Source organism: Glandiceps talaboti, chromosome 14 (genome assembly GCF_964340395.1).
Source record: "Glandiceps talaboti chromosome 14, keGlaTala1.1, whole genome shotgun sequence".
Lineage (NCBI taxonomy): Eukaryota > Metazoa > Hemichordata > Enteropneusta > Spengelidae > Glandiceps > Glandiceps talaboti.
In genome coordinates this window covers 4,688,665-4,709,617 of record NC_135562.1, presented here as the reverse complement: position 1 = coordinate 4,709,617, position 20,953 = coordinate 4,688,665, and the positions used below count along the sequence as shown (strand labels likewise).

At 32.9% G+C, this 20,953-nt stretch overlaps 1 protein-coding gene across 1 annotated transcript in view; it reads left to right on the top strand.

The window, feature by feature from the left end:
* LOC144445927 (otoferlin-like) overlaps positions 1–20,953 on the top strand; it is a 133,634-nt gene that overhangs the window by 84,825 nt on the left and 27,856 nt on the right. The window contains exons 24-37 of the mRNA XM_078135569.1: positions 517–709; positions 1,161–1,285; positions 1,929–2,063; positions 2,531–2,692; positions 3,681–3,818; positions 4,389–4,550; positions 4,852–5,023; positions 6,947–7,101; positions 8,811–8,846; positions 10,687–10,818; positions 11,292–11,436; positions 12,356–12,519; positions 18,220–18,249; positions 20,365–20,502. Of these exons, the coding sequence (XP_077991695.1) occupies positions 517–709; positions 1,161–1,285; positions 1,929–2,063; positions 2,531–2,692; positions 3,681–3,818; positions 4,389–4,550; positions 4,852–5,023; positions 6,947–7,101; positions 8,811–8,846; positions 10,687–10,818; positions 11,292–11,436; positions 12,356–12,519; positions 18,220–18,249; positions 20,365–20,502 (1,887 nt within the window). The remainder of the gene's footprint in view (positions 1–516; positions 710–1,160; positions 1,286–1,928; positions 2,064–2,530; positions 2,693–3,680; positions 3,819–4,388; positions 4,551–4,851; positions 5,024–6,946; positions 7,102–8,810; positions 8,847–10,686; positions 10,819–11,291; positions 11,437–12,355; positions 12,520–18,219; positions 18,250–20,364; positions 20,503–20,953) is intronic.

Sequence of the window (20,953 nt, the reverse complement as noted above, 5' to 3'; positions counted from 1 at the left end):
TCAACATACACAGATGAAGCAGTTTTCTAGCATCTATCTGATGTGTGAAACATATATTTAAACTTTAAGTATATGAAATGACTCTGAGTCCTTTTATACCAAAATTATAAATGTAAGAAAATCAAGCCATACCCTTCTATAAAGGAATAAGGATGTAAAAAGTATATTTGAGAACAATGTATTGCCGTTGTAACCTATATGCACGTCTGTGTTGTTGTGAGGTAAATGTTGTGTTTTGTCTGCCTGTGGTGGACTGGTGTTGTATTTGTACATCAACTGGGCTTAATAAAAATGCAATAAAAAAAAAAGTAGAGGATGTGTTTTTTCTTTTCACATTTTTTTATGTGAAACTTTATTTATTAAATTGGTGAAAATGTAATGAAACAAAAAGAAAAATCATATTTTACAGTGACTGGTGACCATATTTTTCCCACAGTATTGCAGACCTTGCCAGTTAGTTTTAGTTTCCAATAGTGCCTTAGTCCATAAAAACAATTATCTGCTTTTATTTTTCAGTTACCTGGCAAAAAGGGTAGTGGACCAGCAGGTTGGACTGCTCAGTGTAAACTACAGGTATATTTGTGGTTGGGACTTACTAAACACAAGAAAGACTTCATGAGTGGCTTACCACAAGGGTATGAATTAACAAAGGAAGTGAAGAGTGCACCTAAGATGACAGCTATACCACCAAAATTCATCAATTATTTGGGTATGTGGGAAAGACATTATGTTAGTTACTACCGATGTGCTCTTTTTGCATCCACATTTTAATGGAATCTCAGATGTTAGAATAAATTTATAGTTATATCTGTAATATGTATTCCTTTACTATAAAAATTACTATTTTGTTCAACCAACAAGCCCAAATTCTTTCAAGCATATAAGTTGCAGACTTTGTACACATCTGTTCAATAGACAACAACTTAGTACTAGAATTTATAACTAATATACACAATGTAATATGATAATCTGAGAACTTTGACAGCAAACTATCAGTCTTGTTCACTTCATTAGTTCTAGCGACAGTTTATATTGACAGAGGACCAAAGGTTTCAGCTGTACATGTGTGGACATCTATATTTCATCATACATGTAAAGATAGCATTAGGCAGTCTTCACACAAATAAGCTGTATATGTTATTGACATTTTCTTTTCCCAGAGAAACAAAGGTTTCAACTGCGAGCACATCTGTATCAAGCTAGAAGTCTTATTGGTTCTGATTCATCAGGACTCTCAGATCCATTCACAAGAATTCTTCTTGCTAACCAAAGCAGAGCTACTCAGGTCTGTACCACTATATATTAAATATCATTTCACATTTTGATGCATTTTGATACGGTTACATGATAGACTGTCAAATGTTTTTGACTGTCTACTTGGAAACACCTAAGATGGAACAATTAAAAAACAATGCTGTTGCCCATGTGCAAACATAATAAAACAGTTTATAAGTGTGTGCATAAGTACACCATTGATGGGGTCATTCTTGGGGTCGAATAAGGGCATTTTTGAATTGTTGTCTTTTTAATACATGCTGCCATTTTTGAATCTTTTCATTTTCACCATTTTACACGGACTCCGTTTTTGAATGAAAATGGATCATTTTCAAAAGCATTTTCAAATCGTTGCATTTTCACGTACATTTTTGTTTCCCTGTAGATGGACAGCAGATATAAATACAACAAAATAGTTATGTTTTCATGAAAATGACGTCGTGTACTAAACAGAGGTTAACATTGCTTTAATCTCTAATATTAACTAAGTGATTGATGAGAGCTTAGTCTTGTACACATTTGTAAAGAAAACATCACAAAAGAGATTTTGTTTTAGAATCTAAAAATGGCCAGCAATGACTGATTGTTCCATTAATAATTGGATAAAATGTAGATCGCTAACATTGTTGTAATCTCTACTATTATTCCACTAGGTGATTGATGAGACTTTGAGTCCAACATGGGATGAAATGTTGATAATTGATGAACTTATTCTGTATGGTACTATTGATGATGTACTAGACAATCTACCAATGATTGTGATTGAGATATTTGATCAGGATACTGTTGTAAGTATCAGTTTTTAGAATTCATTTGGTCTGTTAATCTCTGTACATGTACTCCAGAGCTATCCCCATTTTTAAGAGAGACTCATTCAAGTGTATATGCCCATATTAAACTTTCTTTTGAGACCCTCACCTGTGACCTTAACTTTGACCTTAAGGATCAGTTATTGAAATCCAGACATTTCCAGCATATCACAGACACTTTTTTGTATTTATTTTGTGTCACTGTGTGGATATTCTTTTAAATCAAGTCACCGTTCAGTTACATAGAAGTAAATTATTTGAGGGGCACTGTGTCTTCTATGAAAAAAATATACTGTGTTAATAGTTTTTTAAATGAAATCAACTGTAGTACCATTGCAAAAGATATTTGGCCAATCACTGAGCTTTTTGTCCATTTCATTAAAAGAAGCAGAATAAAATTTTTTTTTTTTATTTCATCATAACAAATGACTGACTGTTTTCCTTAGGGTAAATCGGAGTTTATTGGAAGAGCTGTAGCCAATCCTGTGATAAAGACTTTACATGAACCGTATGAAAAGCCAGAATTTCCACCCTTCCTGGAATGGTTCGGAATCTACAGAGGACAGAATCCTGCCGGTGAACTGTTGGCAGCATTTGAAATGTTACAGGTCAGTAGTAATGTGAATTATTCAAGAACTCCATCACATCCAAAGGCAAATGTGGCATACTCGGTATTTGCATGGCAGTGCTTGCAGTGTTCTCTGCAGCAGTAATTTCATGAGTGTAACGAGTGACAGTGCAGCAGAAAAGTACAAGTTCTGTTATTATTTCACATTACATGTATCTAAAACAGCAACATTTTATAAAAATCGTGCTGTGACTACTTATTTTCCTTTGACATTCAGTTACTTACCATTTGCATGCAGGTATACTATTATATAATGTTTTCAGTATTGCACTTCAGTGCAAATACCATTAGTATGTGTGCACACCAATTATCTGATACATGAAAAGACAATTGGTATTTGCACGGCAGTGCAGAGCTTATTTTTGCTAAAAACCTAAAAAAAAACTAAAATACCATCCTGGCATCTCACATGTATGAATATGTAATTATAGCATGATATATTGTCAATAAATATTATCAGTTAGAAAAATTACAACGTTATTGATTAATTTTCAGTACTTTATTTGATGAGAAAACATTACAGTGCATTATCGGTTAATTAATACATTATTTATTGATTTGATATATCAGTAAAAATAGAAATCTACATTAATGTGTTCATACATTATTGGATTTTTACTACATTATCAATAGGGAACTTGCAAACCCGCCATGTTGAATGTTGCATCATGGAGAAATGTGATAATAAATACTAATCAATTAGTATTGTAAACACTGTTGATACATTGTTTGTAACCACAAATAATCAATTCATAGTTACCCTGACAACTGTGGGAGGTTAATTTTATCAGTATCTCCAGATTAGGTATTACGATAAGCACAGATAATCCCATAGTCCTTTGCGTCTGAGCATGTTCAGTCTGGATTGCAAGTTCCCTATTGTAACAAGCTTTAGAAAGAATAGTTACATTAACTAACAATGACCCTGGTAATGCAAATGATTAATTCATTACTCTTTTGATTTACAGTTGTCATGTCCAGATGAACCAGGGCCTGATACTGGACTCCCACCAGGTGTGCCACCACTTGATAGAACAACAGACAGGGGACCAATCATACCTGTTCCTAGAGGTATTCGTCCAATCCTCAGCAAGCACAGAATAGAAGTAAGTTTCCTATAATGAAAGAGACTGCATGGACAATGTGCTAGAGAGTTAATTAAGTGAGAGGAGACAACTGCACTCGGATAGATACACTACCATCACTTTTGTAGAATATATGGCATTGCATAGGGAGTGCTATGGTGAACCTTGAAACCACAAAAAAGACAATACATATGTCTTGCCAGGATGTTCCCTTTTAATAACAGTCTTGTTTATAAACCAATATAAACAAGACTAACTATGGAAATGTGAAGAAAACTTCACAGGACTGGGAAATGAAAGTTAAATTCATGCAGCCATTGTCTGATTTACACACATGTGCCTCAGCAGTTTAATGCTGAGAAACCCTAATCAGTAACTGGATCTTAAAAAAATGCTATGTGTAAGAAGTGATTTGCAAAGACTTTCACCCCAAGTGATCTTAGATGTTATGCAAATAAGCCAAATTTAACATGGTGATCGAAGCTTTGGATGGATAAAAGTAGTAGTGACCACAATGCAACTGGACATGTTTGACACATAACCACTGGAATTTACATTAACATTCATATGATGTATGTACTTTACAAATAGGTCTTATTCTGGGGCATGCGTGAGATGAAAAGGTTACAGTTAACCAACGTTGACAGGCCTAGAGTTGACATCGAGTGTGCAGGAAAGATTGTTACTTCAACTGTGATTGAAAATTGTAAGAAGAATCCAAACTTCAGTCAACCAGTGAAGACAATTGAAGTGGTAAGCCATAACGTCTGGTTACTTCAAAAGTTTTTATCACTTGAAGTTGCAAAGGCAACATGTTATGTATGTATTTCTCATGGTCTGGTCAACCTTGACATTTTGCTGTAACAACGAAAAGGGAAAAATGCTTTGAGTATTAAATCAATGCATTTTCAGTACCCCATAACAAGAAACAAGATGTAAGAACTTGTCACCAAGCGAAGGTGTGTAAAAGTTTCCAGATTATGTCCAAATATGGTGAGTACACTATGAATAAATATTAGTTATTTCATAAAAGTGAACCTTTAATTATTTACAGGATTTACCAGAGCGTGAAATCTACTGTCCCCCAATCACTATTCGAGTAGTGGACTGTCGAACCTTTGGGAGATTCACATTGGTTGGTACACATGTTATCAATTCAATTCAAAAATTCAGATATATACCAAAGGTGAAGAAGAGAGAAAGAAGATCATTACCAGGCATACCAGGTAGGAGTGTAAAAATGATAATTGACAAGAATTCTTGGTACCTGCAATAACTTTTTACCTCATGCTAGAGGGTAAAAAAAGAACAAGAAGGTCAACTTATTCTCACACGCACCTATAGTGATGCATGTGAAGTGCATGTAGGAGAAGTTATGGTGTCGACCAAGAAATTGAATATTCATTGTTGTTATGATGTGCCAAAGCAGTAATATTCTATTTCAGGCACCGAGAATTTCAATCCCAGGTTCTCACTTTAGCATTCTTATCAGTGGAACCACAAAGGATTACATAATATTATGATCATTCTTTTGTTTGGAACCAACTTTTCTATAACTGTGCCAGGCAAATGTTTTCCATGTCTGAATTTCCGGCCTAATCCAAACTGTACTCAACAAGTTGTATGAAAAGTATGTACATAATGGTTCAAATCCTTTGTGATAAACATCAGTGATGCGTGTTGCTGTCGAATTAATATGTTTGACTTTGATGAAAAAAATTGCAAATGTTGAATAACAGATCTACAAGTGATGAAGCGACTTATTTATGCAAATTTTACCATGTGACAGTAACTATACTTTTTCGACACTTAGACATTCATACTTGATTTACAATATAATACACATTTTGTATATTTCATAATTTGGGAAATAAACAACGCAAAACAGAAAGCACACATCATACAATAAACTAATTGTTAAAGTGGCCATATGGATGAGGATTGGGTATATATTTTGGATTTTTAATTTATAAAACAATTTGATCATGGCATCCTACTTGACAAATCAATGTGAAACAACATTGTCCAAGTGTGTGTTTGTCACTTCATACATTGCAAAAAAACCCAAAATGTTAGACAACTCTGAAGAGTTTGTATGATATATGTAGTGGGAAAAAAAGATATCCTATATTTGAAGTGTTGTAAAATTCTATTGTTACTTTAAAAACATGTTTCAAAAGTTTAAAATGAAAACTAGGTACATCGTTTGAAATGTGTACCGTGTCATGGAAAATTTATTGTTCACAATAAGAAACCATTGTGATGTTTCAATCCATCTACTGCAGGCCTTCATGTCAGTCTGAAGAATCTCAAACTGTTAGAATATTATGCAGCGTGCTGTTGCTGTACTTATAAACTGAATGTTCAGTGGTTGGACAGAATTCTACTGTACTGTACACCAACTGAAAGTGGTTATTTGCTCTGTTTATAAAGTCACCATCATAGACCCTGTCCTTCAATTGAAATTGATTATATGCCCTGTTAAAATCATCCCGCTTGCACCATATCATCTTCTGCACGTAAGGAGTATAATTCTCATTTCATCTCCTATTTGGTTTAAGGGAACTTTTCACTCACTTTAAATACATACATGTAGATGGCTTCTCTTTAACAGCACCAAGTAACCCGCAGGATGCATCTGTAAAAATAGAGGAGAAGCAGCCACAGCAAAATGGAGACATAAGTCCAGAAGTACAAAATGCACAAACCAGCGAGGCGACAAACACAATTGCAGACACTACCAATCAAGCCACCCAGCCTAAATCAGAAGGTTCCCTACCTTCCTCTCATTTTGTCTTGAATTTCTCTTTTAGTCTGCTAATCCTGTTCTATCTTGCATTTTCAGCCAACTAACATACTAAAACATGTTTTCAGTTTTACAATTCATCAACTGTGATGTTGATCTAACACTTTCAAATTATCCACTGCTTGCATCGTACATGCACACACTAACAAAAAAAAGGAACAACTGACGAGAATTGATACATCATGCATTTGACACTCTTCATAATACCAGACTACTACATGTACTATGAATAATTGAAAATACTGCACATTCTTTGTAGATGTGGTGAATGCGTTTGATCAATGACAGTGTTAATTACTCTTGAATCTAATATTGATATGCCCCATTTTCTAATTTTCACTAGGTTTAGGACCCCCATCCATACATGGATCACCAGCCCTTCATCCCAATGCAAGACCTGGAGATGTGGTGATCTCAGTGGATGCATCACCTGGTCCACGCCAACCACTGCTGAAAAACTCGACAGTTATTGACGTGCCATCATCATGTCCACCTAAGGTACACTTAACGTTATATATTTACATACATACAATATATTATCAAGTGCAAGTTGAATGTTTGTATGTCATGTTCAAAGCGATATGATTTCATACATTTTGAGATGCTGCATTTTAATTTACTTTATTTAGAAACAAATGAAATACATATTGAGTAAGTGAAAAGCTTAGATTGAAGTCCATCACTTTTGTATAGTAGAAATGCATGTTAAGTGCTTGTATGCGAAGGAGTAAACAAAACTTATTATAAGTAAAATGTTAAGTCTATGTCATTACGTATGTATACATGTCAACATTGTATGTTTAAGTTTGTTGACACTTTTATGAATACCGTATATAATATTCTTATATGTATATGATTTGTTTGTTTTTTAACATTTACTGCATAATCATATAAGGCTGAACCAAAGAAGGTCTAGTATACGATAAAACATTGGAAATCTTTTCTTCTTTTTTTTTGATGATTTATTAAGATATTCTGAATACTTATGGGAATATATTTCCCCTGTTCTAAGACTTTTAATATTCATTTTAAAAGCATGCTAAATTGAAGAAAAATGATCTGTGCTATATACTTTACTCTTCGTTTTCTCAGAATTTTTAGTCTCGGGGATGCATTAAGTTAGCTTCTCAGACTTCTTTGTCTTGAGTGTATGCATTTACTAAATACATTTGATATTTAATAAATGATTTTTGTATTTTAATGGGTTGCTTTGAAGAGTTCTCTTAAAAGAACCTTAAACATTGCAATAATTGTGGTGTTTTAACTGTAATAAAAGTGATCTTACCACCAGTATAGAATTCAATAAAATGTATCAAGGCGCAGGATATGAAAAACAAATTGCATTGATGTGTTTAAACAATTGGGCACTGATATGGTTTTATTCAACAGAAAACATCAAATTTGCAATGATTTGTAGTACTGACTGGACATCTTATTTTGTTGATTTCAAGTCTTTGTTGTTTGATGTACTGTGATGTCATTACTTTGATATCAAATTCTATTGAGTTCTCTAGTTGTAAGTACACAATAGTAAGGTTCAAACACAAAAATTAACACCATGTGTCTGGTTGTGACAAATGAGACACTTCAAAGCAAAACCATTGTAGCAGAGATGCAGTTTGGAAAGTAAAAAGATTCTTTGTCCCCTTGAATTTAGCAGTTGCAGAAAGTTATAATATTGTGTGAGGTTGAGGTGAAGGTTTTCAGTTTTCATATTGCATGGCCTCTATACCTTCAAGTAGACGTTCTATATTATATTAGAGAAATTGATTTTCTTGCATTGGTACAATGTATGCAGTATGCTCGAATCTTTTACCCATATCTCTACAGTTGAAATTACTTTGGTATGCTTCAGCACCTCACGATCCTGCCCAGAAGGCTTTGTCCACATACCATCTAATGTAATGTCCTGAACGAGAAATGAAATATCACACCTGATAATATTTTTTTATGATTTTAACCACTTTATCTAATGTGATAACTTAACTTCTCACCTCCTACAAGTTAAGGATTTGTTTCAGCTTCCTTGAATCTGTCTGTTAATGGATTTAAGCTCAGCTGGACTCTCGTATGAGTCTTTTTTCTTCACGCATCTATTCAATTCATTTTAAATCTAACATCACATCGTATTGCTGCTCATAAAAAGTAAATATTAGCTCTTAAGTTTGACATTCTCTCTTGTCTGATTCCCTGTTTCAACCTGTCAGCCGGATGAAGCGCCTACCCCTGACACTCCGGATGAGGTAGTGTAGTGTAATTCCAGCAGTGCTGTTCCCATCTAATATACATCATATTATCTTGCTTGTTACTAACATTTTCATAGTGTGCTTATTTTTATGGCTTTCTGGTATGGCCTTTATTTTAATTTTTATTTTAGACTCGTCAATTCAATCATTTATTACCTTACCCAACCTTCACTGTATTCTGTATTTTAAATTTTCCAACTTTGAAGATTTTTCTTATCCCCTTGCCTAATTTGTATTATAGATTCTCAACTTCATAGGATTTTACTTATTTTAGACTTATCAACTTTTCAAAATTTTCAAGGTTTTACTTATCCCTTGCCTAGTTTGTATTTTAGATTGTCAACTTGAGAATTTACTTATGCTTTCCATAATTTTAAATCTACTCTGGATTGACCAATTTTGAAGGCTATGTCTGAGAACTTTTCCATTGTATTTTCCATTATTTTTTTTATCTAACTTAATTAACCAATCTTTTATTATGCATATTTGTATTTACTTACAATTTACCTTAATTACTGGATGTATGAACCAGTCTTTGCGGCTTTGGCTGAGACGTAAATTGCAGTATCTCAATCATTTCAGATTTTTACTGTATCTACTTTAATAACATGCATGTACAACACTACAAAATACAGCACATGTCACACAGTACAGTACAGTACAATACAGTACAGTATGGTACATTACAGTACAATACAATACAATCCAGTACAGTAGAGTACGGTATAGTATAGCACTGTTAATGTTGTGATACGAACCAAGTACCATTGGAAATTACACTCCCATTCTCCGGCAATGAAATAGCATAACTTGTGTAATGAACTTTTTATAAATTTCAACAATGATGTTTATCATATTTGTGGTTGGTTGTGCCTCAAGATAAATAGTCTCCAACAATTTAAAAAAAAAAAAAAAGTGAAGTGAAATTACAAATTATGATTATGCCACACTGTGGTAATGATATTTTGTAAACAAGTAATGATGAATATGATTCAATAATCTTTATATATAGATTAAAGTATATATAGTTAATAATGATTATGTAAAGAACTATTAGGTCAAATCATCATCGTTGAAATAAGGAACTATTTCAAAGCCAATATGCCTTGCTTGTCAGTATATAATGAGTAAATTCAGTTTACTTTTTCAATTCAATATTAACATGATGTTCTGCTATTGTTCTGCAATGATTCACTTTTTCTTACATTTTCTTACTTTTTATCAGCTTTTTGGGATTCTTATGTTCTACCTGGTTTTATACTAACATTAAACTTTTTCCTGGCCTACCTCATGGTCAAGTGATATTTTTTCCAGTAGGCTTTGTTATGATATATTTAAAAAGAAAACATTTATCCCAATACAAGGTTCTAGGTTATAGGAAAGAAATGACTAATTAAAACAGAAATACATGTTTGATTTCTTTCTTTGTATTTCCAATTTACAAAATTGTTAGTAAATTTTAGTAACCAGAACAACTACATGTAATCAAAAAAGTGATAACAGAATGTTTCAATATCAATTCGGATAAAAGGAAAGTGGGTAAAATAGCAATGAACTTGGTCAGACCTCATTAAAAAGAAATGCATAGTACCGTTAGAATTTCAAGAATGCATGGTACTTATAGAATTTTAAGATGAAATGAGAACCTTCAGTTATGAAAGAGGCAGTAGTCTTATTTTCTAAAAACTCAGTTTGTGCTCCTTTAATGTCATAAAAAGAAAAGAGAAAAGCAGCCTATCAACTAAGACAAAGCTTACTGGAAAATGAGTTGCTGCAAAGTGGTTTGTATTATGTGAGTAAATATAAGCAAGTAACGATGTCTGTCTTCTTATCACAGGGTAAAGACTCAAAGAAAGAGAAGGATGCTGACAATAAAAAGAAGAGTAAGAAGGATGATAAAGACGGGTTGGATGAAAGTACTCTGGATTGGTGGTCCAAGTACTTTGCATCAAAGGAGGCACTCAGAAGGGTAGGTGGTAATAACTTTGTGTTTCCGTACCTCTTATAGTGTTGATGACAAATGGATATTGATTTTGGATTTTGGATTTATAAAACAACCTTACTTTATTTTCTAATTGGAAATACAAATTGAATGTAAAAGAACATACATCAAGTCTATGTTTGTAACTCAATGAATTTTAAAAACTAAAAAATGTGTGAAAGGTTTACTATATGTAGTAACAAACATTTTACACATTTCTCAATGTTTTGCAACTTATTGAGGTACATGTACAAACAAGAACTTGATGTATGTTCTTTTACATTGTATTTCCAAGCAGAAAAATATAGTAGAGTTAAAGTTCACAGATAAATAATCATTTTTGATCCATATGGCCACTTTGAATGTATCTATTATCATCTCAGTATATGCATATGAGATGAGTTGGATGAAAGTACACTGGATTAGCAGTTGAAGTATGTTGCATCATTTTTATTTCACAGGAACAACAAAAGAAACAGGAAGAACAAGGTGATACAGGAAATGATATTGATGCCCTTGACTTGGACAATCAAATTCCAGATACTTTGACCTCTGTCAGCGGGCCTACAAGTGATGGGCAGGTGCCAAATGGAGATTTACATGGAGGTTTGTCTTAAGTTGTACTCATTAGTGGTGAAATATTGTTTGCTGTTATTGTCATCTCTCATTGTGAAAATTGTATATGAGTATACTAAAAAATGATGAGGAACCCCTATTGCCCATTGTACAATACAAATCAGAAGTGGAGAATATAGCGTCCTCTGGTGTTGAATACTGGAATGGGGAATAACATACACTATGGCATACCAAACACTGCATGTCCCTTGGAAGTTTATGTTCCAGTAAATAGTTGGGAACGCAGGGCTACCCATCGATACAATGAAGTATTGTATAGCTCTTGTTTGGGTTATAAGATATAATATACAAAATGTAAATTGCAGCGATTTTATATTTATTTAAGGAAAGATATGGGCAATGAGTATTTTACTATGAGCCACGTAATAAACTAACATTGTCAGAAGTTGTTTAATGCCCTCAAAGGCATGTATAAACATAACAATTAATCAAGGCTACTGTTAATCAAGGTTTTAAACATGTGTCAATTACTTTACCAGTAAAAATCCTTATAAAGTCAACCTTTGCCACTTTATTGATGCACCCTGTTTATAGCCATAACATTTTGTTTAATCTGGAACACTTGCCATAATTGGTTATTGGAAGTCATGATTTGTGAAAACAGTTCCAAAGGTAATAATTAAAATGAATGCTTTGAGCAATAGAATCTTTGTTTATAAGTCTGTAACAGCATTTGAATGTACAAATCATATGGTCAAGCAACACAATAAATCAAATATATACAATACATGACCACAGAGAGTGACACAAGTGTCTAAGGTGGAGAATGATGTAAATTCTTATTGGCTGCAAGTGGCTTCAGTTTCCTTAGGTGTATGATCGTTTCCTCTTCTCTCAACCAAAAGCAAAGGTGTCATGTCATAAGACATCATTTCATTTTATTTTTTAGATGGTACAACTTTACATGTTGTGAATGAAACAGGCTCCAATAAGGGTGATATAGGACCAGATGGAAAGAAATTCAAGAACATTGCAACAGGGGTAAAAATAGCAAATAAACTGTCACCAAAACCACATAGAAAAGGCAAAAAATCAGGAATAGCATCCATGAAGGTAATGTCAATAAAAACTTATCACTTTCTGATTCCTGATTGACTGTGTAAAAAGTATGTATGAAGTTGTCATAGCAACAAAGTTACCATGATCTTGATACTGTGTAATGCATTTTGGGTAATAGTTGTGCATGACGTACAATATAGTTACAGCAGTACGTAGATATAGATTGATTGTATTGTCAATCATTTGTTTTTTTGTGTGAAGTATGATACAAAACGGATAAGTTGAAACTGTAAATTAATGCTTAATAATCATTTATTATTTATCAAGTTATTATATAATGTAATTGTTATAAGTTACTTATTTCGTATGTATGTGTGGAGTCATGATGGGTGAATGGTGAGCGTGTCCGGCTTGGAATCTACATGTTGCAGGTTCGAGCCCTGTCGCTGCCTGCTGTTTGTTTCTGAGTGGCTAAAGTCCTTGGGCAAGATTTGAACCACAACTTTGCCTCAGTCAACCCAGCTGTATAATTGGGACCTGGTAGGATGTAGGTTGCAATGTGAAGGCTTTAATCCTATGCGCTTAAATGGCTGCAATGGATTGTATGCTCCCCGGGGAGTTGAGAATACTAAAGGGCCGTTGTGCCGTTCTGATCCGAGCCAGGAGTAATAATTGTAAAGCGCTTTGAGCACAGTCTGGGAAAGCGCTATATAAGAACCCAACATTATTATGTATGTGTGTGTGTGTGTGTATGTATAGTGTTATATATTAATTCCTGTGTAGAATGCAGTGAATGGGCTAAATATTAAATAATGTATCCTTATAATACTTCATATTGTTAGAGTTATGGTTCAAGGGATAATACTTTTTATAATGTATGCTAAACATATAGTTCAAGAAACTATCAACAAACTGAGTGTTAACAAAATTCATTCATTTATCAAACGTAAAATTGAAAACAACTTTTTCAAATGATCAAGAATGAATGTTGTCAAAATGTCATAGGATGTTCGAATTTGAAAACATAAAAGTGTGCTGTTGCACTAGACAATTCGGGTTCACATTTTGCAGTTGAGTAGTACCTTCTAGTGGTCAACATGTACAATCTTTTATCTTTAGATTAACTGAAATGTGATGTATATGTCTGTCTAACAGGAAAATGTTTTAGAGTAATTGTTGTCATTTCGTAGATTTTTTTGTTTTGTTTCACTTCTTCAGTACAGTAAGTTTTGTACTAACAAACAATGCACATGTACATGTATATCACTTAAATGCATTCACTCATTTTAATTTTTTTTAAATGGATGTGATAACGAAAGATCATTGTACATGTACATTTTATGTTATATTGTTTCATTCATCAGATTTTCATTATTGTTATTTTTGTGTTATGTGTTCCTTTCACTTCAATACACATTGTTCATCTACTTTCTGTCAAACTTAAAACAATGATTTGCATGAACAGTACATTACTATTTCGATTGTTCAACATGAACACAGTGATGCACATGCTACAAATTATGATATGCAGGCTTAGTGCACACTGAATATGCACTTGCAACAGACTTCATATCATGTCAACCTTCATTTTGCTCTTACCCTATAAAAAAAAGATTTGCTGCTTGTTCGTCATCATCAAGTTGCACTGCACATAACATTTGCTATCACGAAATCGTAAAATTAGTTACGATTTCCTTGCGATCAGTGTATAATGAACATATTTCATATGTTGCCCCACAAAGTGTATAATACAAAAATGTACACAATTTCTGAGATATGCCATAACCATAAACTGATATCAATCTCTGACCAAATGTATGAACTGGAGTATGCGATGATTTCCTTGCAGTATGTCTTACAGTAGTATATTTCATATGTTGCATTATGGTGGTATAGACTGAAAGATCAGCCAATGTGGGCACAGTAAGTCTTCTCATCCCTTTGCAGAAAGGGACAGAGTGATAGTTTTTAAGGTCCAGCGACATATTACAATCAGTCTATACAGTGTTTTTCATGTGACAGAGTACTGCATGTAAAATTATACATGTAGCATCTTACAATCATTAGAATATAAAGCATGTGTTATGCAAAAGGTATTTCATACAATATATTGCACAGTACAGCTAGTACACAGAACAAGTATCAAGTGAAAAAAATGTATAAATGATGTCTTAATAGTTTTATATCAGTCAAATATAATAATAAACTACTTAAATAATGTAATAGCTAAGAACAAACAGTCTCAGTATTACTACTGGTAATGCAGCAAGTCTAATACACACCCTGGGAAATGTTTCACATCACCACATTCACACATAGTACAGACAAAATGGCACCACATTTCACATAAAACATAATGGTACCACATGATACCATATATGTCGCATTCATGACTAAAGAACACTTAAAATGCCACCACATTAAAAAAAATGTATTAATGTGGAGTACACCTCATGGCACATTTCACATACATTTTAGTACTATTAAAATGGCACAGCATTTTATCTAAAATACATGATAAGGCCCACACACACTAAATGTCACACACACACTTTATAGAGGGCATAAAATAGCACCACATCACATGTACAATAGTGAATGAAGTTTACAAAATTGCTGTCACGCAGACTTCAGAAGCATAATCCCTATACAGACTAAGGTTCTATACACATATGATCAATCATGTATCTGTTTATGTTGTCACATTGTTGCATTGCATGGTGTATCCATTGTGTATGTTCACATTGCATGTTTCATCATGATATTCGTTTTGTTTCTTTGAAAATGTAGGAGATAGTACTAACAGAATTGGTGAGTTCTGTGCACAACTATAATACTGTACTACTTGTACAATCACTATTATCAGATAATCAATGTCAAGTAACAAACAACTTTTACAATCTGTAGTTCTTTCACTATTTAACTGGCGTGGTGCTAAATTCATTTTTAAAAAAATCAAAGGCAAATTAAAAAAAAGTTCCTACTTAATGTAAGATTTTAAATCTCTGAAACTATTGAGGAACATGTTTTGCACTTGTTTAGTGTGTGTATGTGTGTGTGTCACATGTAAATTGTATTGATGTGCTTGTATATATATGTGTGTGTGTGTGTGTGTGCACGTGCACACATACATGCATGTATGTAATATGCATTTATGTGTGTGTATGTATGTATGTATGTATGTATGTATGTATGTTTGTGTGTGTGTCTGTATGTATGTATGTATGTATGTATGTATGTATTGTATGTATGTATGTATGTATATAGGTATGAATGAATGTGTGTATGTGTGTGTGTGTGAGTACAAATATGTGTTGCAAATGTCATTTCAGGATATCAAATTAAGTTATGAATTTCCAAGTTATGGTCTTTCTCTTTACATACTAAATATGAGTCTCTCTAAAATTCTATGTAATAATTCAAAGCATGTCAACACTATTTTACTGTGTAATTATAAACAGTGGCCTGTGATAGTCTTAACTGTAACCTTTTAAATTTCAGTATTACTCTTTACAAATTTATCAATTCCATACCACTATCTTAAATACAACTCAGAAGTGAATACTCAACAGTTTTAGCCAAAAAGGTTTCAATGGCACTTTCAAATAAAATATTAGATACTTTTGGCCACCTGTACCATGCATCACAGAACATAATATATATAAATTAACACGTCAGGTAAACATATGAAATGAAGTATATTCTATTTACATCAAGCCTAGACAATATTAACTATTAGAAATGTTACCAAGTAATTAGATCTATGAAAAGACTTTCACTGCTCATCTTTAGTATTTTAGAATAACCTCAGTTTTCATGTAACCATAGGGCCTACATGTGTAGGGTCTATGATGCAACTGCCATAATTACTTGTCATGATTGTTTGCTTTAAGCTGTCTTTGTGGTAGTAATTTTTATTTTAGTACAACTGAACTGAGTTTAAGTAGTTAAACAAGAAGTGTCTCATGGGTTTTGTTATTGTTAAGTCATTGTTCAATAAAGTATTCTGGCTGTTAGACTAACTTACAATTCTACTCAAGGAATACACCTCCACATCCTACATGTATGTATCCCTGCAGAGAAATTACAAGCACTATACCTGTGAAATAATTTGTCATATCCTGCCCATCACACTTTTTCCAAGGTTGGACACTTCTGTCATACAACCTCTGACTGCAAAACTCATATCCAAGATTTATACTACATGAATTTTCATTAATTAGCATCATATAAATATATTTATGTTAAGATAGAAAAACAGAGTCTTACTGAACTATGGAATTGAACAATATGTCTTTCCTCTCTGTGCATGTCAAGTGTGGTATTAAACTCATGTTAAATTTTAACTGAAATATTTTTCAAAAACATTCTTCTTTCATACCTATGTCAAAATATGATTTACATGTCAACCTTTCATTGTATGGGAGTCACAGCAAAAGCTTCCTACAGCAGTTTATGATATTACAATCATTATTTCTTTGTGTATGGAATTTGAGTTATTATTGACCTAAAGTATAATTATGGTAAATGTGATCCTGTTGTATTGGAGTGGAACAGTCACATGGTTTCTTTGATAAAGTAATTTTTATCTGTAAGTGGAAAAAGTAAAATATAGCAATTGCATTTGACTGTAAAATAGCTAACTCTGAAAAAATATACTAGGATATAAGCTGATTAAGATGGAAGCTATTGCTGAGATTTCTTCACAGTACACAAGAAGCTATTAAAATGTGATATTTGCGTAGTGCATCATATAAAACTGTTACATAGTAATTTAAACTTTGATACAAGCAGACTGCTGCCACGTACATTTATACTGTCCTGTGTGTGCATCATTTTTCATTTTCAGATGTGATAAATTAATGTTAGATCTTAGTAAATGACATTAAACAATAAGCTAATTGTGTGAAAGCTACCAGTAGAGTGTACTCCAGTGTTTCAAGAACTGATACTACTTTCATACATTTAGTGATTTTATCCAAGATCTTAGAGAGGTGTTCACTCCAGGATCTACTGCATTATTTTTTCTTGTTAGTTTTATATTTGGTAACTACATAGTGGAGTTATTTCCAGAAATGAATCTAAATATCAAAAATTGATAATGATTCTTTAAAGAAATAAAAATGTGGAGTTTTTAGAATCTGCTTGGAAAGCAACAACGCTTTGAATTATTATAATTTACCTGCAACACTATTACAGGTGTCATTTTCCATCATTTTCAAACCATTCAAAAATAACCTTTTCAAAGTTATCATGGCATACTGCAGTGCATCATGGGAATAGTATACACTGCAATGCATCATGGGAATAGTATCAGTTCCTGTATACTGTAGTCATAATTTTAGACTATTAATTCACATCTTTTTCAGCACTAATTTTCAACATAAAATGTTCATGATTGGCTCTGATATCTGAGCTACCAGACACTGTCCGTGATTGGGCTTGAATTTTCTGTAATACACTACTTTGTACTTTTTGAATGCCATAGATGTGTGTTTAGTTAGTTGTGTCCACTTGATTCCAATAAAATAGAAATAAAATAGCCCTCTTTATGCTCAACACTGTAAAAATCCTCAGAACAAAGATATCGCTTTGTGTGTTATCATCTAGCAGCATGTTTAGTTACCATTTAGCAGTAGCATTATATTTAGAACTAGTAGTTATTGTATATTAATTTGTTGTGTATATTTTTTGTCAATTCTTTTGCATGTGTGCATGTCGTCTCTCCCTGCCCTGTCGTGTTGTGTATCGTAGGACCAGCCGGATGATATTGTCCATATAACGGTAACCTTTTTTCCCAACTAGTTCAGGTTACAATTAATATTGGGTACTAACAGCACCATTTATATCATTATATTAAGTCTTTTACTATCTTTTACAGGCACTTGCTTTATTTGCTAACATCTCTATTTCTCAGATATGGGCTTGTGACTTTTGTTTTTTATATGGGATGGAATAGCCTGCTGTGTTCTGTCTAAAAAAATGCACATTTTTATCACTTTGAGAGCTTTTAAAATAGTAGCATTCATCAATGTTGATTGACCACTCTGGCATTGATGATGCAATAATTACAAGTTTGTCAAATATCTAAAGATATTATGATTATGATTGATAAATTGTGATGAGAAATAACTATGTCTTTTTGATGTCCATTGTTACAAGAATTCAAATTAGCTCACAACCTTTCTCTTCACTTCTTAAAAAAAGACGAAAAAATATTCTTCGTATATTTTAGTTTTAGACAAAGGGTTTTACACTTACTATTTGCATATTAAAAAACACTACTTTACATTTTTGATTCGACAATATGCAAATGAAATACAAAAACAGATCTACCGTATTACCCATTATTATGTTGAAACAAGTTTTAAAAGCTCGACTATCTTCACAATTTTTACAACATACACCATTTTCTATTATGTCTACCTGTCTATAGCACAAATAAAGATAATCAAAACTAACAGCAGTTTGTGTTGCACAGAAACAAACTTAAACTGAACTCCAAAATGTGATGGTACTGAAATTCGAAAATGAAAAATAAGAAAACAAGAAAGAATTTCAGATCCCCATGCTGATTAAACGAAAAATTAAATTACTTTAAGTTAAGTTCAAAAGTGACTGTTGACTTACAATTGAGTACAATTTACCTCATTATATCATCATTTGATAAAATGAGACCACAATAAATAAATGTTTTCTTTCAAACATGAATTGAAAGTTACCTTTATTTGTCCTTACAATGAAACAAAAAAGGCCAGATATAAAAATGACTTTTTTCTTTCAAAATGTGAATTGAAAGCTTTATTTATCCATACAGTGAAACAACTAAGTAATTTGTGTTATGGACTGGTAGTATCCATCATTAAAACATTAATTGAATACAACATGTACATCAGACTTCACTAACTTGGCAGAAGACTTGACCTTCAACCTTTGACCTCTAATTTGACCTCTAACCTTTCTCTGTCATGCATTGCCATAGATTTTTTTTCTGACAACCAATGCATTTACTCTTCCTACTCTCATTCTGTAATCCATATATAAACTTTACAACTATTTATAACTGTGTTGGTATTCTTGTGTCCTTTGATATAAGCATTTACCAAATTTTCTGAAAAATGATATATTTATGACATTTCATGAACAATGTGCAAGCCTTTCTTTCTTCATGAAAGAAACTATTTGCACCTCTAAAAATATTACACTGAATTTCAAACTGTAGCATTGACCAAATTTTCCAAAAATTAAGTATCAAAATTTTGCAACTTTCATTTGTGAGCCAATTTGCAATCTTTTCTCTTTTTTGTCATAATTCTGTCATGTTTTGCATGTCTAAAACTAAACAAATGTTGTTCCAAATTTAAAACCTTGAAATTTGCCTCTGAAATTCAGTGATTAATTTCTGTACACAGCCAATGTAAACTCTGCTTTAGCCTGTAAAATATGTATACAAGATAATGTGAAACTTGAAATCATTCCGAACATCATGTATAATTTTGGATATTATTAGTATCTCACAACATGAAATCTACTCCTTTAGGTGAACAAAAGTGCTCAATCAACGCACCTACAAGTTAGTAAGAAATTTATTAAAATTGAAGGGAGACCAGCTCTCCCAAATTGTAGGCCTTTACGTTGCAATCTGCAATTTTGTATCCCAAATACTGAACATAGAAGTGAAAATTAACAAATTTCTTTACAACCTGGACACAAGGCTACATAATACATAATTAAGGTTACTATATATGGGGATCTACACATAAACAGGATATCAAACAATACATGCCTGCTTCCTTTCTTTCTTCCTTCCCTCCCTCTAACTACATTATCTTCAAAGCTGTCAACATATTCTAGTTTCACTGATGATATTCTGCCTGTATTTGTCTACTCATTGATCAGATTTATCCATGTGAGTTGGAACAAGTTCCCGAGTTTAATGGTTTCCGGGAATGGTTGCATACGTTTGAGTTGTATCGAGGAAAGAATACTGGGGAAGGCGCAGAAGACAATGAAAGTAGGGTGGTTGGAAAGTTCAAGGTTAGTAGTTGCCATGAATTATAAACTTTTAAATGTACTTGCACTTCAGGTTTTAATACAGTACAATAAAATCTTGTTCAATTAGCAATTATAAATGTACACCAGACTGAGTGTCATTATTTTTTAAAATTTAATAATTGAGTTACAAACACAGATTTGATCTATATGTTATTTCCCATGGCATTGTTTTTACAAAGTACAAAAACATTATAATAGTAAAGTCGTTTTTAGGATTAAAAATTAAGAACACCACTTGGCCACTTTAAATTAATGATTCACTGACTGGGTTTCTGTAACACTATGTAATTACACCCTATACAGTATATAGGGTAGGCTGTCAGCAGTCGCTCGCGCCGTTTTTGCTACGTTTTAACTGAAACTAAAGTCATCACCGCGCTGCGCTCCAATCCGGAGCAATACTACTATAATCGCATACTGATAGCGAGGGCCT